This window comes from Mycteria americana, chromosome 12, assembly GCF_035582795.1.
Source record: "Mycteria americana isolate JAX WOST 10 ecotype Jacksonville Zoo and Gardens chromosome 12, USCA_MyAme_1.0, whole genome shotgun sequence".
NCBI lineage: Eukaryota > Metazoa > Chordata > Aves > Ciconiiformes > Ciconiidae > Mycteria > Mycteria americana.
This window is the reverse complement of record NC_134376.1, coordinates 4,227,457-4,255,096: the sequence shown is the minus strand read 5'-3', so window position 1 is coordinate 4,255,096 and position 27,640 is coordinate 4,227,457. Positions and strand designations below refer to the sequence as shown.

General features: G+C 53.2%; 2 protein-coding genes across 4 annotated transcripts; both read left to right on the top strand.

Moving 5' to 3' along the window:
* The first annotated feature begins 1,837 nt into the window (after window positions 1-1,837).
* NATD1 (N-acetyltransferase domain containing 1) lies at window positions 1,838-14,483 on the top strand. Its single transcript, XM_075515048.1, has 3 exons — window positions 1,838-2,067; window positions 10,025-10,143; window positions 10,944-14,483. The coding sequence occupies exons 1-3, from the start codon at window positions 1,971-1,973 to the stop codon at window positions 11,058-11,060; spliced, it is 333 nt and encodes a 110-aa protein (XP_075371163.1). The 5' UTR covers window positions 1,838-1,970; the 3' UTR covers window positions 11,061-14,483.
* Window positions 14,484-17,185: 2,702 nt separating this feature from the next.
* TMEM11 (transmembrane protein 11) lies at window positions 17,186-26,415 on the top strand. 3 transcript variants are annotated; one of them, XM_075515691.1, is made up of 3 exons: window positions 17,301-17,371; window positions 21,077-21,348; window positions 25,512-26,415. In XM_075515691.1, exons 2-3 carry the CDS (start codon window positions 21,209-21,211, stop codon window positions 26,026-26,028), a joined length of 657 nt encoding a protein of 218 aa, XP_075371806.1. In that variant the 5' UTR covers window positions 17,301-17,371; window positions 21,077-21,208; the 3' UTR covers window positions 26,029-26,415. The 3 variants fall into 3 exon arrangements, with proteins under 3 accessions (XP_075371808.1, XP_075371806.1, XP_075371807.1); XM_075515692.1 differs by lacking the exon at window positions 17,301-17,371 and adding an exon at window positions 18,755-20,401; XM_075515693.1 differs by lacking the exon at window positions 21,077-21,348 and having other exon boundaries at window positions 17,186-17,371.
* Window positions 26,416-27,640: the final 1,225 nt, after the last annotated feature.

The window sequence follows — 27,640 nt, the reverse complement described above, 5'->3', positions numbered from 1 at the left end:
CGGGCACAACACCAGCACCTGGCACCGGCCGATGGAGCAGCACAAAGCAAACAAATCGAGTGGCCTGATGAATTAATCAGCTGATGGACTCTAGCTCGGGGAGCAGGAGCCAAAGGGATGAGTAAACAAAGGCGAAGCTACACGAGACGGTATTTAGGTGCGGAGTAGCTGCCAGTGAACTCTTAGGAGTTCCAGATTAATTCTAGGTGTTGCTGCTTTGCCTGTTGCACAGGCAGCCACCAGCCTGCCCCAGTGCACAGCCGGCGTGCAGACACCTCGGACAGGCCCAGCTCCTACCTCCGAGAGCTTTCAGTCCACATATATCGAGGTATCGCTGCTACAGCTCCACGGGCATGGAGAGAAACCCCCCTATTTCCTCGCCCAGTTTTGCACGTGGTGGGTACACCGAGGTTAGTGACAGACCCCGATGTACGTGACGTGGTGGGTGGAAGCTCAAGTGCTTCTGGTTTTGAGGGTGCACTTAGTGCAACTGTGCCACAAACAGTGATTTTGTGGGACATCTGTGTCATCCCCCCTGGCATCCGTGGTGTCCCGTGACAGCTGAGGCACAAGGTTTCTTTTGCTTTTGGGACCGCTGGGACGAGCACCTCGGAGCCGGCTGTTCGCACAGCAGTGCGGCCACCCCTGACAAGCCTCCTGGGGCTTTCCGGGCTTTTCTGTGCTGCAGGGTGACGGGACGTGGCATCGCCCCGCAGTGGGGCACTGCTGGACCCCCCTGCGCTGGGCGGGCAGAGCATCGCATGGGGGCCGTGACCTGGGGCTTCCACTGCACCCCGCAGTGCCGGTGCAGGGCACCGGCACAGCACCAGTGCACAGCCCCGTGTGCTGGTTCAGTACCAGTGCAACAGCGCAGCACCAGTACACCGGGGCAGAGAACCCAGTACATGGGCGGGGTACCCAGTACAGTAACTGCGGGGCAGTACCACACAGCAGGGCAGTACCAGTACCCCAGGGCTGGGCCCCAGTGCAGTACCAGTAAGCCAGTACAGAGTATCCTGTGCAGCACCAGTACCCAGTGCAGGACCAGTACACCAGTGCAGGACCAGTATACCAGTGCAGGACTAAGTACACTAGTGCAGGACTAAGTACACTAGTGCAGGACTAGTACACCAGTGCAGGACCAGTGCACCATTGTAGGACCAGTACAGTAGTGCAGGACCAGTGCACCAGTGCAGGACCAGTACACTGTTGCAGGACTAGTACACCAGTGCAGGACCAGTGCACCAGCGCAGGACTAGTACACCAGTGCAAGACCAGTACACTATTGCAGGACCAGTATACCAGTGCAGGACCAGTGCACCAGTGCAGGACCAGTACACTAGTGCAAGACCAGTACACCAGTGCAGGACTAAGTACACTAGTGCAGGACTAGTACACCAGTGCAGGACCAGTGCACCATTATAGGACCAGTACAGTAGTGCAGGACCCGTGCTCCATTGCAGGACCACTGCACCACTGCAGCACCAGTACCCAGTGCAGGACCAGTGCACCAGTGCAGGACCAGTACACTACTGCACGACCAGTGCACCACTGCAGCACCGGTGCAGCACCAGTGCAGCGCACCAGGGCCGCACCGGCAGCGGGTCAGCCCGTGCCCGCCCGCGCGAGGGCGCCGGGCCCCGCCGGTGGGGCGGGTGGCGGAGGCGGGGGGGGGGGCGCTGCCCCTTTAAGCGCCGGGCGCCCGGACCAAAACAAAACGGCGGCGCGGCCATTGGCTGGGGCGCGGGCACGTGGCGCACAGCTGGTTTCCTGCGGCCGCGCGCCGGTGGCAGCCCCGCGGCGCCCGCCGCCACGGCCCGGCCCGGCCCGGCCCCGCCGCCGCCGCCGCCGCCGCCGCCGCCGCCGCCGCCGCCGCCACCGCCGCTCCCCCGGCGCCGCCCTCGGGATTCCGGGGCGGGACCCGGCGCTGCCGGGGCTCCGTGCGGCGTACGGCCCCAGCCGGCCCGGCCATGGCGCACTCGGCACCGCTCGGCCTCCTGGAGCAGGGCTGCCCCATCCAGGTAGAGCACGATCGGAAGCGGCGGCAGTTCACCGTGCGGCTGAACGGTAAGGGACGGGGGCCCGGGGCTCCCCGGTACCTTCCCTGCTCCCCTCTGCCCCCGGTCCTTCCTCCCTGGGGCCCCCAGTACCTACAACCCCCCCTCCTGCCCCCCCCCTTCTTCCCCTCCTGCCCCCCCCCCTTCTTCCCCTCCTGCCCCCCCTTTTCCCCTCCTGCCCCCCATAGCTCTCCTCTCCCTGAGCCCCCAGTGCTGCTGTGTCCCACAGCACCTTCCCTTGTCCACCCCACTGTGTCCCCCCCCGTGCCCCCCTGAGGCTCTTCCAAGCCCCCCTGTACCTTCCCCAGTGCCCCTGGTTCCTGCTGGTCCCCCCCCATCCTTTCTGCCCCTCTAAAAGCTTGGCCCAGGAGATCTGGGGGTCTTTTGGCTCCCTTGGTTGGTGTTGGGGTGTGGAACCCCGTGCTGGCCTGGGCAGGTCTTGGGGGGGACTAGCTCGGCCCCCCCCAAGAGTGGGTGCCTTTGGATGACATGGAGGTGCCGCGCCAGGTTGCTGGGGGGGGTTGTTCCTTGGCGTGTGAGCTGCTTGGTGGCTTTTCTGGTGGGATTCCTGCGGGGAAGTCCCTCGGGGGTGTGAGCGGCCCGTGGGGGCCCTGGCACTGTGGGATCCTGCCCGGTGCGGTAGGATCCACAGGGCAGAGGCAAGGTGCCACGAGCATCCGTGGGACCGGGGCTGCAGAAATCCGGTGACGCAGTGACCCCCCAACAGATCTGTCACCTATCAGGCAGAGCGAACAGAAAAGTAGGTGCCACTGACATTTCTTGATGGCCCACCGATTCCTTTCCAGCCATCCTCTCAATGGTTAATCCCAAATATTCAACGATCCTGTCTCTTCCCTGTCTGTTTGTCATGCCGAGAATGACTCTGGGGAAAACAGGCTGTCTCACTGCCCTACAGAAATTGCAGGGTAGTTGCCTTTTTAAAAAAATACATAAATAAAATGGGTAGTTCAGAAATTATACAGACTGTAGGAGGCATTCTCAATAAAACAACAGGAATAGTCTGGGTTTTATTTTAGACTCTTCTTCCCCCCCCCCCCCACCCCATTTTCATTTCAACCACTAATTACAAAGCGCAGGCTGGAGGCTCAGCAGTGGTGGAACAAGGAAGGAGGAGACGTGTGCGCTGGGTGCGGAGAAAACAATTTCACCAACTGCTTATTTCAAACAGAGAGATCAAACAAGGTCCCAGGTGACAGGTCCCCGCTGCCATCGCGAGAGCTGTAACACGGCGTTGTTGCTGTCGGCGAAGTTCCTATGTGCACAAAAGAGAGGGGAGAGCTAAGGACCAACAGTTATCAGGGAAATGTAATCTTTTTATCGTGGCTTGCTGAATAAAACCTCTGCCAGCCACACCGTGGGCCGAGTAGTGTTTGGCGGCTGAGTGGGGATGAGTCGGGTCTGGAGAGGATGAACTTTGAGAGCGAGAGAATCAACTGTGGGATCCATGGTGGGAGTCGTGCGTAAATCGGCACAAAACCTCCTGCTTCAGGAGGGGACCACCGCGGCTCGGGGAAGCCACAGCCTTCCCCAGGGTTGTAGGTGGATTCCCGTGATCAGGGTTGGGTTTTTTTCTGGGTGTTCAGGGAGACTGAACCCTTTTTTTTTTTGTGAGTTCAGTGCTGGCCACATAAGGAAGCCGGGCTGAGCAGCGTCCTGGTGTGATGGTATTCCTGCCGCTGGGCTGACTAACATCCACGCAGGGCGGGTGATCCGTCTCTCTTTGTTAGGCATTTGCTGATAACAGCCAAGCCCTGGAAGGTGGTCAGAAGATAACCATCTCTGTGGGAGTGCGTGGCGGGGTGTTTATTTCCTGCACTGCTCTCTTCATCGCTCCCGCTTCTGGCGCGATGAGCATCAGGGATGCTGAATGCCCTGGCAGGTTTTCCCCGCTGCATGCAGGGGAATGACAAGAAAAGCGTCGGGCAACAGGTTTTGGCTTCAGTGTGACCCGGTGTCCCTCTGAGAGCACTTTCATCCCGGGTTACTGCACTGTGGCAGAGATGAACAGTGGGCTCCAGGGTCAGCTTGTCCCTTGTGTCTCGGTCCTAATTTCAGCTAGATGTCGAGTCTGGGTGATGCTCTGGGAAAACACTGGTGCCTCAGGCTTGTGGACCAAGGAGCCAGGCTTTGCTCATCTCCAGTAATAGCTGGTCTCTGGGCTGATGGCTTGGTGGTTCACAGTAGTGTGATGTTGGGTTAGAAAACTTTCTGTGGTGATATTCTTATGGAAATCCCTGTAGCAAGAGGCCTGAGACACCGTGAAAGCTGTGAACTGGTTGTGAAAGTGTTTATTTTCAGCATTGTCCTGTGTTTGCCTCTGTGCCCCCATGTAACCTCGTGTCAGGACTCCCTCCTTGTATGCAAGAAAGATGAATTGCGTTTGGTGTTTTCTGGGTGGCTCTGTCTTTCCCTTCTCTGAGCCCTCATTGCTGCACATGGCTCCTAAAACTGATAGAAACAGCTGCTTCACTTTAACACATTCCCTTTTTCCTTGCATCCCAAGTGCAGAAGCATTGAGAAGCTGAAAGTAAAGCTGATTATAACCAGACCTCGCTAAGCTTCGTTATCCCTCTGAGAGGAGGGTAGAAAGAAGCCCAACTGGATTTGTAATCGGTTAAGATGTGCCTAACAGCACGAGCTAGCCAGAAATCCCCCGATGCAGCAACTGTGTTGGAAAACATCAATTTGTCAAAGCTAAAAACTTCCGTGGGAATCGTATAGGCTGGTTTTGTCAGGAATAGTTGGGGGGTTTTTTTGATCCAAGATAAAATTTCTGGTCAAAACAAGAAACCCAAAGAGACCCCCACCCCAAAGTAGTCAGCCAGTCACTCCAGCTGCTGGCACTGCTTCTTGGGGCAGGGGAACAGCACTTTTAGCAGCGGCCTCTTTGACTTTGTGATGCCCATCAAACACATCAGGCTCTCCGGTCAGGAGATGGGCTCACCACGTGCACCGAGCAGCTCCGGTTCCTCAGGGACGCGCAGGCTTCTTGCAAACCCGCGCTCCCATTCATTCAATGCGTGGGTGCAGCGAGCCACGCTTCCCAAACCTCCCACTCCTCCCCAGCTGGGTTTGGGCAGGATTCAGTGGCTGGAAGCTCCTGCTTTGCCTGCTGCTGATCTGAGTCTCGGGAGCTCCTTGTCAGGAGTCTGGGCTCAGGCATATTAGGAAAACCAGAGCAGGTCGTGCCTTGGTGCTTTCCTCCCTGCCGGGGCAGATGGCCTCCAGGAGGGGAAAGCTGCGGCGTTTGCAGCGGGGATGAAGGGATATGGCCACTGGACACTGCGTCAAGATGTCCCTGCTCTTCTCCCATGCCACAGTCGCCTCGAGAGAGCTGCTCCTAAACAGGAAACTGCTTCAAACCAGAGTGCCCCCCCGCTGCCGCTCCTGCGAGCGAGGCCCCTCGGTGACGGTTGCACCGTCTCTGCTCGGTGCTATCTGTTGTGCTCTGTTGTGTTTTCTCTCCGTAGTAACATGCCAGCGGCTCCCTGGGGAGCGAGGCCAGCGTGCAGCGAGCCCCGGCCTGGGATGCATGCGTTTCTTGGGACGTCTTGTCCTCTTGGCTCACCCCACACACAATTTTCGGCAGCTATCTTCTGGCTCAGCAGCCAGAAGAGCCGAGCTGCTGCCTGCCTCTGGGCTTTCCTCGGTCTGAGAGCGGGAAATGGGGCTGGCGTCTGTTCTCTCCCCCCTTGCTCTTGGGAAATGGCTTTGCAGCAGTGCCCCAAGGAGGCTGGAGCTCAGGGGCTGCCTCCAAAGGCTGGTGAGTGCAGAAATTGGCCCGTAGGCAGCAGCCAGCCCTTGCCAGGCCCCTGCCCTGCTCCAGTCTCAGGCACACAATGGTGTATTGTAGGCTGGGGCCGGGACAGGGAGAAGGCCTCAGGCTGGGGGGGACGGGTCGTGCTGTGCTGCCAGTGCTGCAGCATCCCCTCGCCGGGCAGGTACCGTGCACGCTGCGGGAGAGGGAACCAGCGAAGGATGGGCTGGAGCGGGGTGTCCGTGTCTTCCCGGACGCCTGCCATGTCCCTTCCTCAGCTTGGGGCTGGGGCCAGGCTCGCCGCTTGTTCCTCTGAGGCTCCCGAGCCGCCCAGCCTGGGGACTCATGTCTGAGCCTGCGGTGCAGGGGCCTCGTCTGCTGCCCAAAGCTGTCCACCCTGCCTGGGTGGAAGCTCTGTGCCACTGGTCCCAGTGGAAACCCTCCATGGAGAGCAAATTTAGACCTGGCCTCTCTCCCACCACCTGGAAAAGTTTCCCCTTCCCCGTGCACCCTGTGACTCGAGGGAGGGAGGGAGGGCTAGGGACCAGCTGTGCTGCCGTTGCTGCCATTTTTATCGAGCAGCCTCCTCTTGCTCCTCTTTCTTGCTGTGCTGATTTGCATTGACTCAGACTTCCTCGCTCGCGGTGGCCTCGAAGCCGAGGTGCTGTGCAGGGGAGTGTCTGCGAGTCGGACATCACGATCAGGCTCGCAGGGCACTGCTTGGGCCGGCCGAGACCCGAGCCTGTTTTGCCAAGCTCTGTCTGTGCAGGCTGATAAAATCCCTGCCCCAAAGTCTAAGGGGGTGAGGCAGACAGGCGGGAAGCCGGCTTGCGACGTCCCTCTTATGTCATGTTTTGGTGTGGTTTCTGCTTGCGTGCCCTCTCTTCGGGGTGGATTGAGACAAGCTGGGGCTGGGCTGCTCCTGCGAGGGGTCAACGCTGCTTCCAGCTCCCCCAGACTTGCAAAGTTTCCTTTGCGGGGGCAGCCCCCCGTGTCCAAGGTGCGTAGCAGCGCCTTCTTCCAGCATCATTATTGCAGCAACGTGCCTCTGGTCCCGGGGAGTTTTTTTGGTGGGAAGATGAGGGTTATGCTCAGAGCTGCTCATGGGGAGCCCTGGAACAGTCCTGGCTTGGGTGTACAGCCTGCTTCACCCTGCTTTTCCCGGAGGCTCTGGGCCACGGTGAGCATGGTGTGGAGAGGATGTGCAGAGCAGCTGTTTTTGAAGGAAACAGGCTTTCCACCAGCCAGTCCTTCCCCTCCCTTCATGAGCTGTTGGCCACCTTCAGCCTCGCTCAGTAGAGGAAGAGGGATCTCGATCTCCAGGAGAGGCTGTTCCTGCAGGACCTGTGCCATGAGCCGGCGTCACCGCGGAGGCAGGGCTGCCGTGAGCGCACAGCCTGACAGCAGACAGTGGAGAATCTGGGCGGGATGCTGTCTCACCGGACTGAAATCCTTTTGGATCCCAGCTTGTTTCTCCTTTGTTGATCAGGGCTTTTTCCTACCTCCAGCCCCTGTGGCAGTGCAGTCCCGTGCATCCAGCTGTGCCCAGCTTATGGGTTTGGCTTGGCATGTTCTTGCCCGGAGGAGCTGCAGGGTGTATTTGTGACCTTTAAGCATAACCACTCACCTCTGGCTGTCTGCCTCCATCAGCTCCTCTTGCAGCCCGGGTGCTCGGTTTGTGGCTCTGCATCACCCACCATCCTGCAGCAGGGAGCTGGAGATGGGGACCAGAGATACTTGACGTAGCCCAGCCCTGCCCCGGGGCTGCACAGGAGTGGGGACGCAGCAGCCATCTCCTCCCGAGCCGTCAGTGTCACCTGCAGGGCCCACACCAAACCCTATGGCACGAGTGTCCCTGATTTCATGTGCTGGGTGGCTCAGGGTCCCATCGCTGAGGTGAGCACGTACAGATGCATTTATGTACTTGGCTGAAGCGGGATGTTTTTCTGAACTGGGACCAGTTCCCCACAGTGTTGGCAGCACTGTCTTTCTCTGCAGAGCCGGTTGTAAAATCCTTTGGGCTCTGTGTGTGTTCATCTGTACGCGGATGGCACCCTGCAGCTCCCGTCCCGGCTGGGGTTTTGTGGTGCTACTGTGATACAGTGAATATCAAGGGAAAGTCTGTCCAGGGCAGATCTGAGATTCTTCAAACACTGCATCATCTCCTGCTTTAAAATACATTTTTGTGGGTGATACTTCTATATGGATCATATATACGTATAAATATAATGTATAAAAGTATATTTAAAAAAAAAAAACAAACCAACAATCTTTTGCTCTGTCATCACTTAGAAAAGGATTTAATTTTGAACTTACCAAAGCTTCAGGCAGAGTCTATGGAAAGTTTTGGCCTGGGAGGAGAGCAGAGTAGAAGGTCTGGAGCATGTGAAAGCCACTGTTATAAGAGCGTTTTACAGCCTTTGGTGCTGCCAGCTCTGCCCATAGCACCTCTAAGGGAGCTGCCACCGAATGTGTCGCTTCTGATGCGAGGGTGAGGGCACCCGGCTTTGCCTGTGCCCTGACCTGGGTGGGCTTTCTCTCGAGTGAGACAGGTCTGTGCTGCTGGGGAGGAGCTCAGCTCGCAGCTGCTCCCTTGGCTCTTGGCTTTGTTTGGGTGCTTGGATCCACATGGGGAAATGCAGTAGTTCTTCCCTTGTTTCCCCCCCCCCCCGCAAAGATTTGTGGCTGTAAAACGGGGCTATAGGATCTCGTCTGCACTGGTCTTGCTAACAGGGAAGAGGCGAGCACCCCTTCAGCCCCTTCCCCACGCCGTTACCTCTGCCCGTCCCAGCGGTTCACCCCAAACCCTCCGCCTTGAGACGGGGGGGGAGTCTGGGATCTGTAGGGAGACTAAAAGAGCTTGGCTTTTTGGTGAACTTGAGGGCTGAGAGGGGCAGGACTGATGCCTGTAAATACCTGGGGGGATGGCAGGGGGGCAAGTTATTTTATGTCCACCCAAGAACAACGTTGGCACAAGAACGATCTGCTAGAAACCAGCAGGAATAAGCTCAGGCTGGAAATGTGAAGGTTTCCATCCGATGTAGGAGGATTGAGTCTCTGCCTAAAAGGAGCAGGAACAAAAACTTGAGCTGCTTCTCTTGAAACACAGAATTCAAATGGTCTCATTTCTAGTGCCTCTCAAATATAGGGATCAGGGGAACTGGGCTGGAGTTGTCAGCTGAAATGTGATAAAATAAAGCATACTGAGCTCAGCTAAAGCACATAGTAAATGCAGGTGAACCTTGCAGACCTTCACCCTCCAATAACCTTTGGAGGGAAAGGAAAGGTTTCCATTATTTGAATTGAGCTCGTCTCTTTGACTGCAAGCTTGCATTTCTGAAACTCACTTTTAAATACAGAAACCTTCTCTAAAAATGAAATGTTTGCTTTTGCATTGAAGACAGAAGCTCGGGTTCTGCAAAGCCGGAGGGGTGTTATTAGCTCTCCTCTGATTTACATGTGTGCTGAAACTTCTTTTTTCCTGTAACTGAACTGCTGTGAGACAGGTCAGGGTGTCGCAACAGGAAGCCTCTGTGTGCGTGTAAATGTGTGTGCACAAACCCCCTTGCACGCCTGTGTGCACTTCTCTGTGTGTTTGTGGGATTCATCTCTCCCAGCGTCTTCCCCAAAATGTGTCTGTCCAAATGCTGCAACACCCAGCCAAGAAGTCCTTGTCCTGTTTTATCTGCCACGACAAAAAACTCTGTGCTGTAGAGAGAAAGGAATCGGCCATTACCTGGGTCAGTTTTGTCCTGTTCTTCCCCCTCCTCTTTTTGCTCACTGCCCCATCGACACATCCCACCCCTCCCCGCCAGCTGCTTTCCTACCCTAAACGTGTTATGTTGGCACGTTGGCCCTTGATTCAGGGCTGGGTAGAAAAGGTCCAGGGGCTTGGAAAAACCAAGCAGATCTGCCTCTCCTCGCACCTCAGGGTGGGGGGGACCAACAGGGACATGCAAGTGTCACCGAAAGCAAAGATCTCTGCTGAGACTTTCCACTGCGTGAGACCACCCAGCGTCACAGCCATTCCCGTGGGTGCAAGGACCCGTGCAAGGGCTGTTGTAGCGGTCCCAAAGCTGCCTGTCCCCTGCTGTGGGCTCCCCGGTGAATGGCTCTGTCCAACGGTGGGCCAGGAGCCCACGGCTCCCCGGGGACATCCTGAGCCTCACCCCTCTCTCCCATCCCCTAGGTTGCCACGACAAGGCGGTGCTGCTTTACGAATACGTGGGGAAGCGGATCGTGGACTTGCAGCACACAGAAGTACCGGACGCCTATCGAGGGAGAGGAATAGCCAAGCACCTCGCAAAGGTACGGCCCCAGCCACCCCGTCTCCCCTGGGCAGAAGCTCTCGCTGTCCCAGCTGCGGCTACAGAGCAGGGCTGAAGCAAGGCCCCATTGCGTTGGTGCTGCACATGTGCCCCACGGGAACCATTCCTGCTCCGACGGGAGATAGGGGCGGCTGGCGGGGCAGATGGAAATCCGTGGTCAGATATTCCTATTTCTGGCAGCGAGAGGGGCTGGGTGAGTGCCAGCACATCCAGCCGCTTGCCCGGGCTCATCCCTTTTCTCCTTGCAGCGAACAGCCCTCGCGCCCACCTTGCAGGGGCTGATGTAGCACCTCTCCTGGGGGCTGGACCCCTTCATCTCAAAGCTTCAAGGCCCTCGTGAACCCTTTTCCTGCCTTGGGCCCTGCTTTTGAGGCCCGCAGCTGTGCAGGGAAAGCTGAGGAGCCACGAGCACGGTGGTGGGGGGGACTGCGGGGTGATGCTTTGGAGTTACAGCTGCTCTCTAGCCCTGTAAGCCAGGGCAAATGGATGACAAAGGTGGCCTTCACGTGTGGCTGGGTCACCCACAATGCAGCATCCACCAGACTGGATGCGTTGAGGGTTCCTGCACACCTCTGGATAAACGGGGGACCCTGTGGTGGCTATGGCAGGACGGCCATGCTCTTCCCACAGCTGCCTTGCAGAGGGGGTACGTGAGGGCAACCTGCCATTTCCCCCAGCTGCACGTGGGGTACGGGACTCCAGACCCCCGGGACATTTCAGAGGAAAGCGTAGGCCGGGGGTGCTGGTTGTAACCCGTCTGTCCTCTCCGGTTGGTTGCAGGCAGCCCTGGACTTTGTGGTGGAGGAGGACCTGAAAGCTCACCTGACGTGCTGGTACATTCAGAAATACGTCAAGGAGAACCCGCTGCCGCAGTACCTGGAACACTTGCAGCCTTAAGGCAGGACAGCTCTGACACCAGCGCGCCTGTCCCTGACTGTTCAACGCGGCCTTCGCTTCTCTGCGGTCTCAGGAAACCCCCCTCCCACACTCACAGTTCCCGCTTTTTTTAAGCACATCCATGTGGTGCATGAGTGTGGGCACAACCTTCTCCTCTCTGCCCACGTGTGAGCATGGCTACAGCCCGTGGGCCAGGCTGGCTCCAGGAACACGTGGTGCCCCCCGATGTTCTTCTTCCCAAGCCAGGGGGTGGAAGAGGATGATTTTTCCACCAAACTCCATCACAAGACCAGGGGACGACTCGATCTGCGCCTCATCCTCTCCCCTCCGTTTGGCAACAGCTGTGAACTGGCTGGGGGATGTTGGTTAGGGGTGGTCGTGGGGTACCAGCCCCCCTTTCCTCCCGGCAGCTGGGGAAGATGCTATGGATTAAGCCTTGTGGGACAGAGGGAGGTGCTGGAGGAGCCCCAGCCCCCTGGCAGGTTCATCCCCTGCAGCATCTGCTGGGCACCGAGCCTTGCCCAAGCCCACGTGGAGCACAGGTGAGAACGTGTGGGCCATAGTGGTGCCTCGGGGGCTTTGCTGCACCGGCTGTGGAGATGCTGGGATGGTGACACCTTTGAGCCTCGAGACAGGAGCCGTGTGAGGAGCAGGCTTCGGCCGCAGGGGCTGCGGCCGAGCATATGCTGCATGAGTGTGCAGAGGAAGAAAGGCGGCTGAGTCGCAAACGCTGCTCCCTGGAGATGCCAGCTTCTGCCCAGCCGTCTGTACATAGCCCCGGCGTGGCATCCCCGCAGGGTCGCAGGCTGTCGTTCCTGTCTCTGCTCCCTGCTATCAGTGTTGTCTGTGCTGGTGTGGACACAGCCTGCTCAGGAGAAGAGCACCAGCCCCGACAGCCAGTCCTGGCCTAAGCAAATGAGGGGACATCCCATGCTTTTGCAGGCACCAGGGTGGTTTCCTGCAGCCGAAGAGGAAGGCTCCCCCCATCTCCCTTGACTCCAGCTCTGCACCCCTGTCTGTGCCCCATATTGTAAGGCCTGAGCCGTCATCGCATCCTGAGAGCGTCAGGGATAAGGCCTCTGGAACCTAGTCCTGGCCCGTCTCCAGGGCTCGATGCTAGAGCCGCCTGCCTCCGCCTGGATGCTGATCACTTCTCCTTATGGCCTTTGGAAAGAAGCCCTGGCTCGGGGCATTACCCGTCTCCTCACTGGCCTTCTCGCAGCTCCAAGCCCAGGGTGCTGGCAGCATTGTGGGGTCCTCGGCCAGCAGCAGGAACACCCTCGCGTCACGCTGTTACCTCTGTGGATGATGACCTCGTAGCACAACTCGGCGTTGCCACAGTCGGATGTAGAGGTAACGCTGTGATGGCAGGGCACTGCCTGGTTCCAGCTTGCTGCCTCTCCTGCCTTGCCCAGGCTTTCCAGGGCCCGAGCTAGATCCCAGAGCATCTCCCCCTGAGGTCTTGGGATTTCGTGGTGTCCCAGGGCTGGGCTGCAGTGGGGGAGATGGTGCTACCAGCATGCCAGCCCTGAGCAGCTGCTGGGGGCTGCAGCCAGGCAGAGCGAGCTAAAGAGCCTTTCACCTGGAGGCTAAATCTAGACCTAGCTTATCTGTCAGCGGGGACTAAAGTTTACAATCTGTGCCACGGACCGAATGAAGCCCCGGCCAAGAGGCAGCTTGGCCCTCTCATAGAGCCCAGTGCAAAGTCCACGGAGGTGAAGGCAAAAGCTTCTACAACCTTCTCTCCTGGTTGGGTTGGTTGGAGATGGAGACCCTGTGCCTGATCTCAGCCAGGGAGGCCCTGAGCTGTTCCTCCTGGCCCCTGGCTCAAGGCAAAGCCCTGCCACCTGCCTGTGCTCGTGGGCTGCCCACTGCCAACATAATGCAGCCCTCTGCCTGCAGGCTTGAGTAAAATCTCCCAAACTCCATCCCTGCCCTGCCACACCGCAGGCTGTGAGACCCCTGCCCATGTCCACTACCTGCCTGGGGCAGGGACCTGTGCCCGGCGGCAGACCCATCTCTGGTTTGTGCTGCTCAGGAAAGGTATCGGGCTCAGCCCTGCCGCTGCCTCGTGCTTCTGCCCTCTTGCTGCCTATTTCAGCCTGGCTGCGACCTTCAGGATGGCTTAGAGGGACTGGGAAAGGGTCGCAGGTAATGAACTAAAGAAAAGGGGCTCAAGAACAAATCTGGGCTGCTAAATGTTCACTTTTTAACATGCAAAACACACTTCAACGTCTAGTTACAGGAGCAAGGCTGGCTCTGTTATAGCCAAGTGATGGCAGAACCGTCCCTGCTCTTGATCCCAAGGAGAAGCTGAACTGTCTCCTCTCCTGCAAGCCAAGATAAGATACCGTCATATCTTTGTTGCAGCGGGGCTGGGTGCTTGGAAGAGATGTATGCCTGGTTGCCTCGTGGGAGCAATAGTGTGAGCCCAGTGCTGCAAGCCTCTACCCTGGTTTTGTGCTCATTTCCACTGTGTGACAGTTCCCAGAAGTACCCCATCATGTCTGGCGCATGAGAGCGGCTCGCTGGAGGGTGTGCTGTGGTCGCTGCACTGGCAGGGTCACAGCATCCAAGCCCAGCCCTGGAGCCCTTCATCCTGCTCTGGCAGGAACCTTGTGCTTCTCAGTGCTGGATCACAAGTGGCAATCGCTGCCTTGAATCAGGCTCCGCACACAGTTTTGCTGCTGCTTCCCTTCGAGGTGCTACAATCCCTCCGGTGTCTGACCTGACGGAGACGTGTGCCAGTGTCTGTGCCAACCGTTTCAGTGCTGTACCCATCCTTCGCCCCGGCCTTCCCTTGCCCGTGGTCTTTGATGTTGGCGAATAGCAATACCCACAGGTCACCAGCGATGCTGCGGTCCACGGTGCTCCTGTGATCTGGCACTGCCGGGTAGGAGATGGCTTGGGGCCCCTCGGCGTTGGGCAGCCCTCCCTCCTGCCTCTCTACCAGCCGCCCTTTCCCAGCTCATCTCTGCAGGATGGAGCTTTCTGAGTCCCGCGCTGCCCCTTGGTGCTGACTAAGCCTGGAGGAGTTGGGGATCCTGGACTCTCTCCAGCAACAGGAGTGTGGAAGTGGTTTGGTTGAATATTGAGGTCCCCAAACCCATTTGAACTACAGACCTGGGTGGGTGGGGAAGTGCAGATTGCTGTCAAACCTGCTTCCACATCGCCCAACTTGAAACACCCCCTCCCTTATCCGCTTTCCAGCATTGTCTTCCTCTGTCCAAGGTTTCCATTCTGTTGAATTCGGTGGTTACGATGTGCCTTTCCTTCTCAGGACCTGTTACAAATGACCTTTCTGCTTTTGTTTGTCTAACATTTATCTTTATCCCTCCCTCTGTCATACTATAAAACATGAACATATTGCATGGAATACAATACAATAAAAAGTGTGGCTTAACTGACCCGCAGTGGTTCACTGCGCCGCGCTTGGTGGGAGGCAGGAGGAGGTGCCTGCAGAACCAGGGGACCTCAGGCATCCCCAGCTCTGTCACTGCTGGGCTGGGTCGCACTGGCAGAGAGCTTGTTTCGCAGGTCCTGTCAAACAACTCTGCTCTCCAGTCCGTGTCCAGAGTATGATTTTTGCTGCTTTGTTGCTGCTTATTCATTTTTTACATAAATTTAAACAATCTTTTTCTCATCCCCAAAAAACACATCCTCTAACAAATCTAACCCCGAATCTCTTAGACAGTAACTACCATGCATCTGTCAGTGTCTTGGAGGAGGTGAGAGAAAAGGCAGAAGTGGGCAGATCTGCACGTTGGTGTACTTGGCAGCTACTCTCCTACTGCGTAACCTTCCCCTCCAAAAAATTGAGAAAATGCTGCTTCTCTCCTTCGTGAGGAAGAGGAACTCATGCAAGAAGAACCCCATCCAGGTGGTGAGGATGATGGAGAGTCCATAAGACCCTCGCTAGGTTCAGGACAAAGGAGTCTTGGTCCCAGGCCTGGTGTTGCCCACAGCTCCCTGTGACTTGCAGACAGCCACTCATGTCTTTTCATCACCTAACCTGGACGCTACCTGCAACACCCTTCTCCCATCACAGAACACCTCGGAGCCAGACCCCAGGTGAGCCCAGCATGCTTCCATTGCAAATGAACAGGGAGGCGTGGGCTGAAGCTATTGACTTTTATTTCAGGTCGCAGGGCTGGCTGACCTCATGATGACTGTGTAGAGCTTGGGGTGAGTGGATCACAACTGGTTCCTCTCCTTTGCTGGCTGATCCGCCTCTGCTCACGCTCACCAGTCCTGCCTCGAGATTTCAGGCCAAATAGTCTTCAGGAGTTGTCCTGCAAATGCAGCTTCTGCTGAGCAGGCACTCAACATTTGTGTTCATCAGTTTAAAATGTTTGAAAACATTTAAATAACCAGCCGGTGGAGTTGTTCCCTGCTGTGCTTGTCCAGAGCAAGGCGGGTGGGCAGGTGACTCGAGGAACACAAGGCGCTTCCCTCCTGGGGCCAGCGCTCCTCAGCCCTGGAGCACAGCCCGAGCGCTCGGGCTCTCAGCACGGCATGTTTACGTGCTTCCTATAGCCGGGTGCAAGCTATGGAGGCTGAGGCTGGAGTTTCAATAGCTGAAAATGCCAGGGCTGTGGGCAGTGGTGGGGAGAAGGGGCACAGCTTATTTACAGTTATGATTTGATACAACATGACAAGTGACAAGTAGCCCCTGGGCTGCAATTCGAGCAGGCAGGAGCGTGGGTTTTGCTTCTCCTAAGAGACAGCATGGTAGGTTTGGGTTATAGCATGAAGCCGGGCTGTTGCTGGTAACATGCTCTGTTTACATTCCACATTCCAGACAGTCCGATGCTCCGGCCTGCCCCAGCAATGCCGCCGCTCGGCCGCGCATTCTGCCAGGCTGGGCACGCTTCCCAAACACCTCTTGTTCATGCAAACGCACCATTTACCTCCACCGAAACAGCCGACCCCCAAATTACGGCTGAGAAAGCAGGGGTGCGGGAGGGCCCTGCAGTCTGGAAGCACAGCCTCGCGATGCCCACGAAGGTGGAGGAAGCCACGGGTTTGTTCTCTTTAGTTACATTACATGGCTTGGAAATAACGGCAAAAAGAGGCGTTTTCTAGGAAGGGGAGATGCAAAGACAGCACCGCTCTGTTCTGAAATGCACTATCAGGCTGGAGGAGGGCTGGTCCCGCTGAGGACAGCTGGCAGCGCAGCGATCAGCAGAGCAGGGAGCTGCTGTTTGTTAAGGGAGAACCGATTCCTGAGGAAAAGGCTCCTCTCCTGGGAGGAGTCAGAACGGGGAGCTAGAGAAGGCCCTGGAGAGGCACAAGGATCCCCAAGATACACCATCCAAGCACCCCAGCACCCTTGGGTGACCCTGCTGTGCTGGGGGGTGGCCCCCGGGCCGGAGGCTGAGGACAGGCTGGGTCCTGGGACACCCCCACACAACCTCCAGCATCCACTGCTGCTGGATCGATGGGAGCTGGGAAACCTGGGGCAGTGGCAAACCTGCATTTTGTTTTCTAGTGGAGCATTTGGCTATAAACTGTTATTCCTCCTCAGAGAAGCAGCAGTGGTGGAGCCTCCCCATTCCGTGCTCCTCTTTCAGAATTGATTAAAGGGGCTAAATTTGCCCCAACAAAGCCCCGTCTCTCTTCCCCAGAGCGGTGCTGCTCTGAGGAGGTCCTCCATTCCTCCTCCGCCTGCGAACAGAAATCGCGTTTCTTTTCGAGCAGGGAAGCAAGGCAACGCTCAGGCTCTGGAGGACTGTCGAACCTCAGCGAGAGCTGCCCCCGCTCCTGCTTACGGCCACTTCCAGGGCGCGGACCAGGCCGCTTCGCCCGCGGCGGAGGCCGCATCCCCGGCCGCACCCCCCTCATGGCGGGGCAGGCGGGGACTCGCCGCGGCGCTCCTCCCCTGGCCGGCCCGCTCCCGTTGGGGCGCGCCGGCGGAAGAGGCCGGGAGCAGGGGCAGAGCCGAGCGCCGCGGGGCTGCTCTGCCCGCCGCAGCCGACCGCTGGGGACAGGGGGGCCCCATCCGGGCTCCCGCCCTGGTCCCCGTCCGGCCCCGCCGCCCCCACACCCGCCGAGGGGACTACGCGTCCCAGGGGCCCCCGCGGCCGTGCGGTGGCGCGGGGCGCTGTGGGACTCGTAGTCCGCACGTGGGCTCGCCCCCGCCCGCTGAGTGGTTCCGGCGACCCCCGCGAACTACATTTCCCGTCGGGCGGCGCGGCGGGCCCAGGCTCCGCTGGCGGAGACATTTGCGAGCCGAGTGTCTCCAAGATGGCGGCGTGGGGAAGGAGGCGCGCTGGCCCCGGCAGCACCAACAGCGGTGGCGGCCGGGAGAGGTGAGCTGCGGCGGGGGTGGAGGGTGCGGGGCCGCTGGGACGTCTCGGGCGGGCGGGGAGCGGGAGGAGGTGGGCTGCAGCCGCCCGGGGCTCCCCGCGACCCCGGGGCAAGGGCGGGGGCCTCGCTGAGGGGAGCGTGGCCAGGCAGGGCGGGCGGGAGACGCGGCCCCGCTGAGGTGGGGCTGGGGCGGAGGGGCTCGCCGGGGCCGGCGATCTCCCGCTGTGGGCGGGCGCGGGGATGGGGCCGCGGAGGGGGCCGGGGCCGGGGAAGGTCAGCGCGGCCCGCAGGGTGGCGGTGGCGGCGGCCGCAGCCCTTCCCGCCGCGGGGATGCGGCGCTCGGGGCCGGGGTGGAGGAGGGCCAGCCCTGGGGAGGCTCCTTCCACGGCTATTTTTAAAGGCGGTAAGGGCAGCGACGAGTCCTCCAGGGTGACCTCCTTCTGCGGGCGGCCGCGGCGGTCCCGGCCGCTTGGGGGTTCAGCGCGGAGCCGCCGCGCTCCCCCGATCCGCCGGGCCGGGGCGGCCGGGGCGGGCGGCGGTTGCCGCCTCGGCGCTGGCAGAGAGCTCTGTAACGCTCTCTCTTTGCCTCTGTCAGGACGGAGGAGCAGCTAGGACATGCTGGAACTACCTACAGAGTAGCTGTAGAAGTTTGGGAACTGTAACTTTAAAAGAGCAAAAAGAGACAGAGGAAAATCTTGTTGAGCCACTTAAAAATCTGTATGCACAGTTCTTTACTTATTTTAAATGTCTAGTTAAATCCTGTATTTCCTTACGTTGGCATTTTCCCTGTTTTGCCCCAGGGCTGACTGATGTAACCAGCAGCTGCTGAAAACTGCTGCATTTTTATTTTGAGGAGTTTTCTTTTGTCCTGCTGCTTTACCTAGAGACTCTGATATCTCTCTTAATTTTTGCTGTGTCTTTTGCTTCATTTTGTTCCCTTGCTGTAATTCAACAGTATTCTTTTTGATGGCATTGAATCTACAGAGCCAAGGAGAGCCACAAGTAGCCCTTAAAATTCTGGCGCTAATGTGAATTGCAGGAATGCTGTCTGTGTTCAGGGAATTTAAAAGTAATTGAACTGGAAGAGCCAATGGAATTACTGCATCAGTGTAGTTTATATAAACAACTAAGAATACCACAGAGCTCAGTGGCGTAGTGGTAAAGCTGTCTGCACCCAGTGCTGGCACCTGCCCCAGCGCTAAGCACATGGGGCGTGGAGGAGTTTTCATGTGGAGTTTTCATGTGCTAGACCTGTCCTCCCAGCAGAAGTGAAGGAAAAAAAAAAAGTATGGAAAAGAGCTCTTAATAACTTCAAGGAAAATTATTCTCCCAGGGTAAAAATTCATGCAGACTTAAAAGTGAGTTGTTACCTTGTAACTTAATCTGTGAACTATACAATAATCTAGTTGTAGTTTGAGGTTATTTTTTTAAGCTATGGTTACTCTTGATCTTATGATCGAAAATAGTGATTCATAACCATGAGTTACTTCATGAACCTGCTGCATATATTATTTTCCCTTTGCCAATGAGAAGTATATAGCTAAGTATAAGAAAGCACAGAAGTGGCGTAGCACAACAACAGATATACTATTGACCAGTGTTTCACAATCCCTGTCAAAAGACGGTGGTTCTTTCGGGTGTCATCCTGGACGAACGTGACGGAAGATCATACTTCTAGTAGGTGGCGGGTGATGTCAGCTAGGTGCTACTTCTTCCTTGCAATTGCAGAGCTGGAGATAGGCACGACTGGGCCTCTGCCTCTCTCCATCAGTGGCTAATCCTAATCACACCTACCGATCTTGTTTGACTGCTGGCAACCCAGGTTGTGTACAAGGCAGTGCTGACAGAGCTGATGTCATCAAATGATGACATATGCTTTTTATACGGTGAATACAGTTTTCTTACACTGGGCAGGATTCTTGTCCAAAGACACATTCCTTTGAACTGAATATGCTAATCCGGCTTTCCTCATAAATGAGCTGCTTCAAGGAGTTTTTATAGTTGTCAGCCAGCTAGTCTAAAAGGCATCTCTGTGTTGGGAGGTGGGGTGAGGAGACTCAGTAGTGAATAAAATACTGTCTGCTGTTAGACTAGGCCAGCTTTCATTTAAAAAATAAAAAAAAAGTCCAGCAACTGTATCTGTGGAGACTGTATCCCTTCATGAACAACTTTATTGATATAAGGAAGTCTGTAATTGGTCAAAAAGCGCTTTTCTCAATAGGACTAAATGTAAGGACATTAATTTCAAAGGATGTTGGCTGTGAACTCCAGCTGGTGCTCTGGTGGTGAAATAATAAGGTTAAACAAAATAACCCAAAACACTGAGGAGAACCAACTAAATATTTGTTTTTCTTCATTCTGGATAGACTCTTTAATGGAGACTGTCTAAAGGGAATTGTTAATCTGTAGACCAAAACAACTTTTTTATACAGAACAGACGCTGAATTGTACTTAGTGTTTTTGTATAAAATTCAGCACGATGACCGCCAGAACACAAGACAGAATGCCATTTGTTCCCCCAGAAGATGTTCTAACAAACTCCAGAAAGAACAGCTTTAATGTCATCACCACTGCTTGTATTGGCTTCTCTGTGCCCTTAAAGAGGTCTCTCCTTTCGCTACCTGCGCTGCTCAGATTTCTGGTACTCTGTTTGCTTACAGCAATGATTGACCTATTTCCATTAGCCTGGCTAATCATTAGTTGACTTAAAATTGACACCTCTTTTTGCTCTGGTGGCTGGAGTTTTTTGTTATGGTCTGGTGATGTTTTCCTTAGTGTTGTCTTCCCTTGCTGAGGCTGCTTGGAGATCTCGCCTATGTTCTCCTGTTCTCTTTCTTATTTGTGTTTAAGGTATATCTTTTGAATGGAAGTCTTGCTTTATTGCTACGATTTTCCTGTTCTTCCTGTGCTTTAATGCATGCATTGACAACCTGTTGAGAATGGCCTTTAAGAAGCTGTAGGCCTGACAGCCGTGGCTAATGGCCTGAGACTGGTAGATTGTGTGGACGTTCAGCAGAGAAGCAATTCTTCAGGTGCTTAAGCTCAGATGTGTTAGTACTTTCATTATGCCATATCCTGGAGCTCTCCTGAGTAGGAAAATACACTGTTGAATATGACTTTGAGGTGGAGTATTTCCACTGAGAATTAAAGCCAGATCACAGCTCATTCCTGAATCTTGAAATTAAATTAAATTTCAAGAAAGATTTATGTGGGGGGAGAGAAGTTGAGTATTTTAATTTGTCATGCCTTGACTTTATTGCCTTACTCAAGCTTGGCTGAGATGCTCATAATGACCCCAGACACTGTGCTTTGGCCATTGGTGATGTCCTTTTCCTGCAGTTCACTTGCACAGCCAGCATGAAGTCCCTCTGTTGCATTGCCAAACTAGATTTTGTGTGTACGCGCTGCTTGTGACAGGCGTTATCACACCGCTGCAAGCCTCTCCTTTCTTATTTTTTTAACTACTGATCAGACTGGTCTTCATTTACGGTTAATCTGAGTGTATGTTTGGTGCTCTGAGCAATACTGTTGTCCAGGAACATTCTTCTTTTAAAAAAAACCAAAAACAACAACAACAAAAAAAACCGAACAAAACTTGACCTACATCTTATGGGAGGGGTTTAAAAAGAACTTTTTTTGCACAGAACTGTACCTGTGCTTTGTGCAGATTGAGATTGTTTCTAATCGTGATTCTGAACATTTTGCAGAACTGAGATAGTTGGACAACTTGAAACCCTCGCCAAAAGTCTATGTGGCAGATCAAGGAACACCATTAGGCTGAGAGCAACAAACTCGTGAGGCTTGGTCATTCTCCCCTGCAAGTGGACAGCGGTAGAAGGATGCTGGGGTTTCTTCCAGGATGTCGTCATCTGCCCTTTTTTCAGCACTGTGTTCATTTGTTTCTCTTTTTGCCAGTTGGCACCTGGCAAAACTTACGGTCTTTTCACATTGAGTGGCATTGTGCCCCCTCCTTAGAAGGGTATTTATTTCTTCATCCATAAAGACTATCCAATTGAAACTTATATTTAACAGGCAGGCTGCTGTTTTCAAGAGGCAGCTAGGAGACTGCTTCCAAGTCGGAGGCAGAGAAATGGAGCTGCTTTGAGGGCTGTAACTGGGAAACTGCTGGAGTTGCTATTGTTCAGCCAGCTCCAGCACCCCTCTCCTGGTGCTCTCTGATATTCCCATGTTAGGAAGATAAATCCAAATGTAATTTGAAGCTTGCCCTATAGCTAAGACAGACACTTCTGCCCCTCCTGCTGGTGGTAGCTCTGTTAACAACTGATTCCTTATTTATAACTTTGGCAATACCAAAATTTTACATCAGTGATTTTAAATTATTTTCATCTTTCTATGCTGAATAGTTAAGTACTGTCACGCTCCCCCATCTATGCATGCAGTTGGCACCAGGAATGAGACATTTAAAATTTCTCAAGAATAGAATGTGTGAAGCTGCAATAGAACAAACTATTTGGATACAAGGTCCGAACTATTCTTATAGAACAGCAGTACAGCTTTTTAATGTAGCCTTCTTTTTTGGGGTGGGGAGGCAGGTCCTGGAAAAGCATTTGACTGAATAATATTAATGACTGCTTTTAGGTTCTGGTCTGTCCAGTAAATAGCATGCTGGGCTTCTGAACATGTGGCAGCATTTTATGACTTCTGGAACTAGGTCCTCTCTGACACTGGTTATTTACTATTCTTTTAAGTAAAATGGAATTTTTATAAAATCACCACACTTCATAACCAGTGGATGCCAGCTTGGAGTTGACTGCGCAGCTCTGCATTTTTGTTTGTCATTGCTGGGGGGTGGGGGACAAGCTCCAAAAGGCAAACTCCATAGCCTCCAGCGTTTGAGCAAATCCAGTTGCTTTGACTGCATTTGTTCGTGTGCAGCTGCTGTGTTCAATTGAAAGGCTGTGTCAGGAGAGATTGCCTCTGTGGATTGAGGTCCTCGGTCCTACTCTGCTTGCCAACAAGGTCTAAAACCTTCTCAAGCCCATGTATCCCCTCTGTGTCTCTTTCTATATCCTATGAAAACAAACCAGTTTTCAGCTTTCCATCTTCTAGGGGCAGCCAGTTCTTGTGTGAAAATGATACATGATAAACCCCACTTCCTTTGCTCCAGAAATGGAGACTTTCTGCGGCACTGCTGACTCTTCCTGTGTCCTATTGTTTGAGCAGCTAATTTTTCATTCTTTGTCCTTTGCTTTTGGATTGCCCATTTTGCCATTTGCAGCTTCAGCATTATGATAGAGATTTATTCCCGTACTGGAGGACTAATTTGGAGAAACAGCATAGTTAAGGGGCCAGACTCCATCAGGGATGAAGCCTTTGTGCAGTTTATTTCCCAGTGATTTTTTTCAACAGAACATATTTTAAGATGTGCTTGTTTTGGCTTTGGAGGATTGTGCTTTTCTTGACTTTATTGTTATAAAGCCCCAGAGCCTGGCAAGCCAAAAGATTCCAGAAGAGACGGACAGTGCTGCCTCTGGCCAAAGGCTGTTGGATTCCTGCTCTCTTTGACAGGTGGCTGTTGCTTGTGGTATTGTTATCCCACTACAGCATGGCTCTGTTTGTGTACGTTATGGTGAAAGGAGGGAAGGGACATTCAGGTGGAAGAACAGACAAGATCCGAGTGAGGAGAAATAAGGCTGATAGGTTAGTGCCACCTGTCCTGATGTGGAGCCTGGAGAAATCCCATGTAATGTAGTTACTTGACTTAATTCCTAGAGTTAGAAGCCCAGTTCCCCATGGCTCTTGTACAGGCAGAGAAGAAATGGGCTTGCTTCACCCTTGTTTTCCCAGTGATGGTAGGGAGATCCTAGGGTGATTTAGGCTATTGTACTGTTCCTAAGCCTCTGCGGAGTTCTTAGCTGAATTTGGATTCTGCGTCTCTGTTTTGCAGACCCATGCCGCATGTTCCTAGGTGTTACAAAACGCTGAAAATGCTCCTTGGTAGGAAATACTAATTTTATGTGGAGGGTTGTGTTAGCACTGGGTCAGCTACCAGCTTGAAAATGCCTTTCAGCGATAGCTTTTCCCTGTAGTCATTATGCCTTAGCAAGTGGTTTTACATAGTCATTGATGGCGTTTTGCAGAGTTACCTTAAGTCTCAGCATGTCTTCTGTAATGAAACTGGAATTTTTGATTTGGAATAAGCTGCACTTGGAACAGTTGTCATCAAGAAAAAAAAATGCTTGGCAGAAATCATTACCAGCTGTGTCCTTAATGTATCAGTGTAACATCTGGTTAACTAGTTCTTTGTTAGAAACTCCTTAATGTTAGCTGATACACTTAGTTATAGTAGAGATATAGTGCTCTGTAAAATTTTTATATAGGTGCTATTTTTATATAGGTGCTGTCCTTCAAAATTTTTCTTTAAATACTTGCCAATTCACTACAGAACGTCAGAGCCCACCGCATCCTGTGCTGAAAGGGTTAATCATAATTTTCCAAACAATCTCTGACAAGACGATGGCCTTAAAGAAGCCCCTGGCATACACAGTATTCAGGTGGATTTTTATTTTTCTTTCTACCCATGAAACAGGCCAAGGGGGAAATGCACTGCAGAGAACTCAATAACTAGCTTGTAAGTTGAGTTTTCCTTGTAGTTTCTATCAATTCCAGCCAGACTTTTAATGAAACTGCTTATTACTCCGCTTTGAGAGAGGCTGGTGCATCTTGGGTCCTGCTGTTTGATATGTTTGCCGCTGTTCACAAAAGCAGCTACTTCTGGCAACAGCTTGTAATTTAACAATATTCTTGATTACAGATGGCCACTGCACGATACCCTTTGCAGCATGAATGGAGCTGCACATTAAGGGTAATGTCTGGTAACACAGCAGCTTGTGAATGTGTATTTTTCTCCCTCATTTTCCAGTGCATGCACATAAGTACCATTGCATTAATGGAGCAAAAAGTGCTAGTTTTGTTCTCCATCTCAGCAGTGTCTTGCCTCCCAGTATCGGGAGGGTCGAAATGCTGTTGGGATGAGGTTGTTTTGTCTGCTGTGATTAGGTCAAATACCTATGCAATTCGTTCTCCTTCTGCTAAAGGAATCAGCTAGATATTGTTATCCTTGAGAGGCCACATGCTCAGTTTTGCTCTGGTTAAGCACAAGTATGTCAGAAATAGTTATTTCTTCTGCTTAGAAGGGAGGATTTTGCCTTGTTCTAATGGATAGGTTTTTACCCATTCTCAGCACAGGTAAATAGTCATCCTATTTCTTAGCAGTCTGTTACGTTAATGTAGCTTCAGCTAAGGTGATGGGTGTGAAGAGGGTGGAGGGAAGGTGGAAACTGATGTGACTTCAGGTAGCTAAAAGCTGCTACTCAAATGAGGGATGTACAAGTCTTGTGAATCCCCTGTCAGTAGGGAGCCCGCTCCAAGGTAAAGCGAGCAGCTCTTTCTTCACTGTTAAAGCCTGTCTGGGTTAAAAAAGCGTTCCTTTCTTGCTTTGCTGCATCCTATTTCAGGAGAGGGAATGAACCATTCTGTAACAGAGTGCTCTGCTACCATTTTCATCTTCACTTCCAGCAATGTTTCTTGGCCATCCTTGTTGGATTTGCTAGGTTGGATTTAGTATGGAGGACTAAATAGCAAGCTGCATTAGTGGCAAGGAGGTAGTTATTGTGGGGAGAAAGCAAACATATTCATCTGAAGATGCTTCCTCTCTTAAAACCTTCCAGTGCAACTCGCCCTCTTGATGGATGAGCTGATAGTCTTATTTTCTGTGAAAACTCCCTAAGTCTGTATGTTCATTCATTCATGCGGTGTGGTCATGAAGGTGTGACACTTCCAGTATCTCTAGGGAAACTGCTTGGTATCAGTGTGAGGAACCATTTCAGGATTGTTAACAAGATGCTATTTTCTCAAAATGTTCTAGCTCCTCCAAGTTAAGAAAAGGTAAGGAAAAATACGTTGCCTTATTTTGGGATGACTTCATGTACAGCAGGCATAATTAGCTGATGTGAAATGAATCTTGATTTGAAAGAGCTGCTTGTTGTTGAACAGAGGCAGTGACTGACCTTGAGGGGCTGCCCTCACTTTGGGCATTTTTATCTCCTGTTCCCCCAGCTGGGTGGGTGAAAAGTCCGTCTTTAAGCTCTGTAGTTCTAATTCTGTGTTTCCTGTTAACAGGGTCACCTTGTCCTCCACGGACTGTTACATTGTGCATGAGATTTACAACGGAGAGAATGCTCAGGACCAGTTTGAGTATGAGCTGGAGCAGGCGCTGGAAGCGCAGTACAAATACATAGTGATAGAGCCCACTCGCATTGGGGATGAGACGGCCCGCTGGATCACTGTCGGGAACTGCCTGCACAAGACCGCCGTGTTAGCGGGCACCACCTGTCTCTTCACCCCTCTGGCACTTCCAGTAGATTATTCTCACTACATCTCCCTGCCTGCTGGTGTGCTGAGCGTGGCTTGCTGCACCCTTTATGGGATCTCTTGGCAATTTGATCCCTGTTGCAAGTACCAAGTAGAGTACGATGCCTATAAACTTTCCCGCCTGCCCCTGCATACGCTCACCTCCTCCACTCCGGTGGTGCTGGTGAGGAAGGACGACCTGCACAGAAAGAGACTGCATAACACGATAGCACTCGCTGCCCTGGTGTACTGTGTAAAGAAGATCTATGAACTCTACGCTGTATGACTTCAGCAGGGAAGAGAGAAACCCACAAAGACAAGTGTATTAAGACTCCCACAGTAAAATTTTGTTTTTCCTCTTTGAGAAGCAGTGGAGACTGAGAAGGATTTGGTTTAATAGAGCTGTTATTTTTAAAATAACACATCACTGGTGCACCAAGGTTTTTCAGTTCTTCGTTACACTTAAGATGTAGATGTGTGGTGACTTGAGAGCTGTACGTTAAGCCATGGGAGTCCAATCCAGCAGCGGAATGTCGATGAAAGAAAGCTATAGAAAGAGGGGGCGTGAGAGCTTCTTTTTTTTTTTTTTTTTTTGGAAACATTTAAGTATATTGTTTAATTGTATTACACAGAACCAGCCAGAAGTTATCATTGACCATTAAAGGATGAGAATTTCAAATGCTTTTGCTCTCTTGTTACTGTTATCGTAGTTCCCTTTTATAGCCTGCTTCCAGAGGATGGAGGCTTTGCTATGAGAACTCCAGTGGTGATAACTACTTATGCATGCTCACACACAGACCCAATATTCCTCTTGTCCACTGCACATGGCAGCACCATGCATGTTACTTCACAGCAGCCATCTGTTGAAGGAATAGCTGTAGAGTGTTGCTTTCCCTCTTGCTTGACTAGTTTTGTTTCTTGGAAGAGGGCTTACTTGTTACCCCAGTGTTTATATCTTTTTGGTAATTGCTTAAGCATTGATGGTTGGGGCTAAAGGTGTCCAAATCCTCTGCTGCCCTGCCACCTCCATTACTTCTCTGAACAATGGAGATAACACTCTGTTTCCAGCTACGAACACGTTCTGCTCAGTTCCTGTACAAGTTTTTCCTTACATACATACATCTCCACTGAAATGTGTTGTACCACGTGCAGCTGAGGACTGCTGAGGTGGGAGTCCAGCTGTCTTGCCTTTGTGCTTTGTTACCGCTGCTGACACTCGGACAGCTGTGCCCCGGCTATGCAATTCCACTGCTCGTGCTTGGAACACACACTTCTGGAGCTGCCTGCTACGGCTGCAAAGGCATCCACGTGATTGTATCTTGTACCTGTGTTATCTGAAATTTGAGAATTCAATCTTCTGCAGTAATTCATCTTTTAGCTCAAAACTGTCAAAATCTTGTTCTTAGAATGGGAAGTATTTACCGTTTTGCAAGATCGGCCAGTTACTTTTAAAAGACAGGGGCTTGCTTTCTTTAATCTCCTCCTACCAGATGGAAGGCAGGCGTGGCTTGCAGTTACAAGGCCAGCTTGGCACAGCTTCAAGTGTTACGATCGGGATACAAGAGCAAAGCCCTGTAATAAAAACCGCCTGCACGCAGGTGTACTGCTTGCTTCAGTGGTAGTTGCAATCCGACCTCCACAGCTGAAGCACTGACCTTGGAAGGGGAGTCTCATGAGGTCGGAAACCAAATTCAGTAGTTCTATCTTTATCTTTCCAAATTGCAACAGCAGGCACCAAGAACTCCCCCTCGCCTCCAGACTGCAGCAGGCTTTTCTGGCCACGGTTTCAACTCGGGCTTTTCTGCTGATGCAGCTTTTGTGTTAGCAGGGCATGCATCCCAGTCGTGCGCGTGCTGGGCAAACGGGGTTTGCCGGGAGTTCTGAGCAAGTGTTTTTAC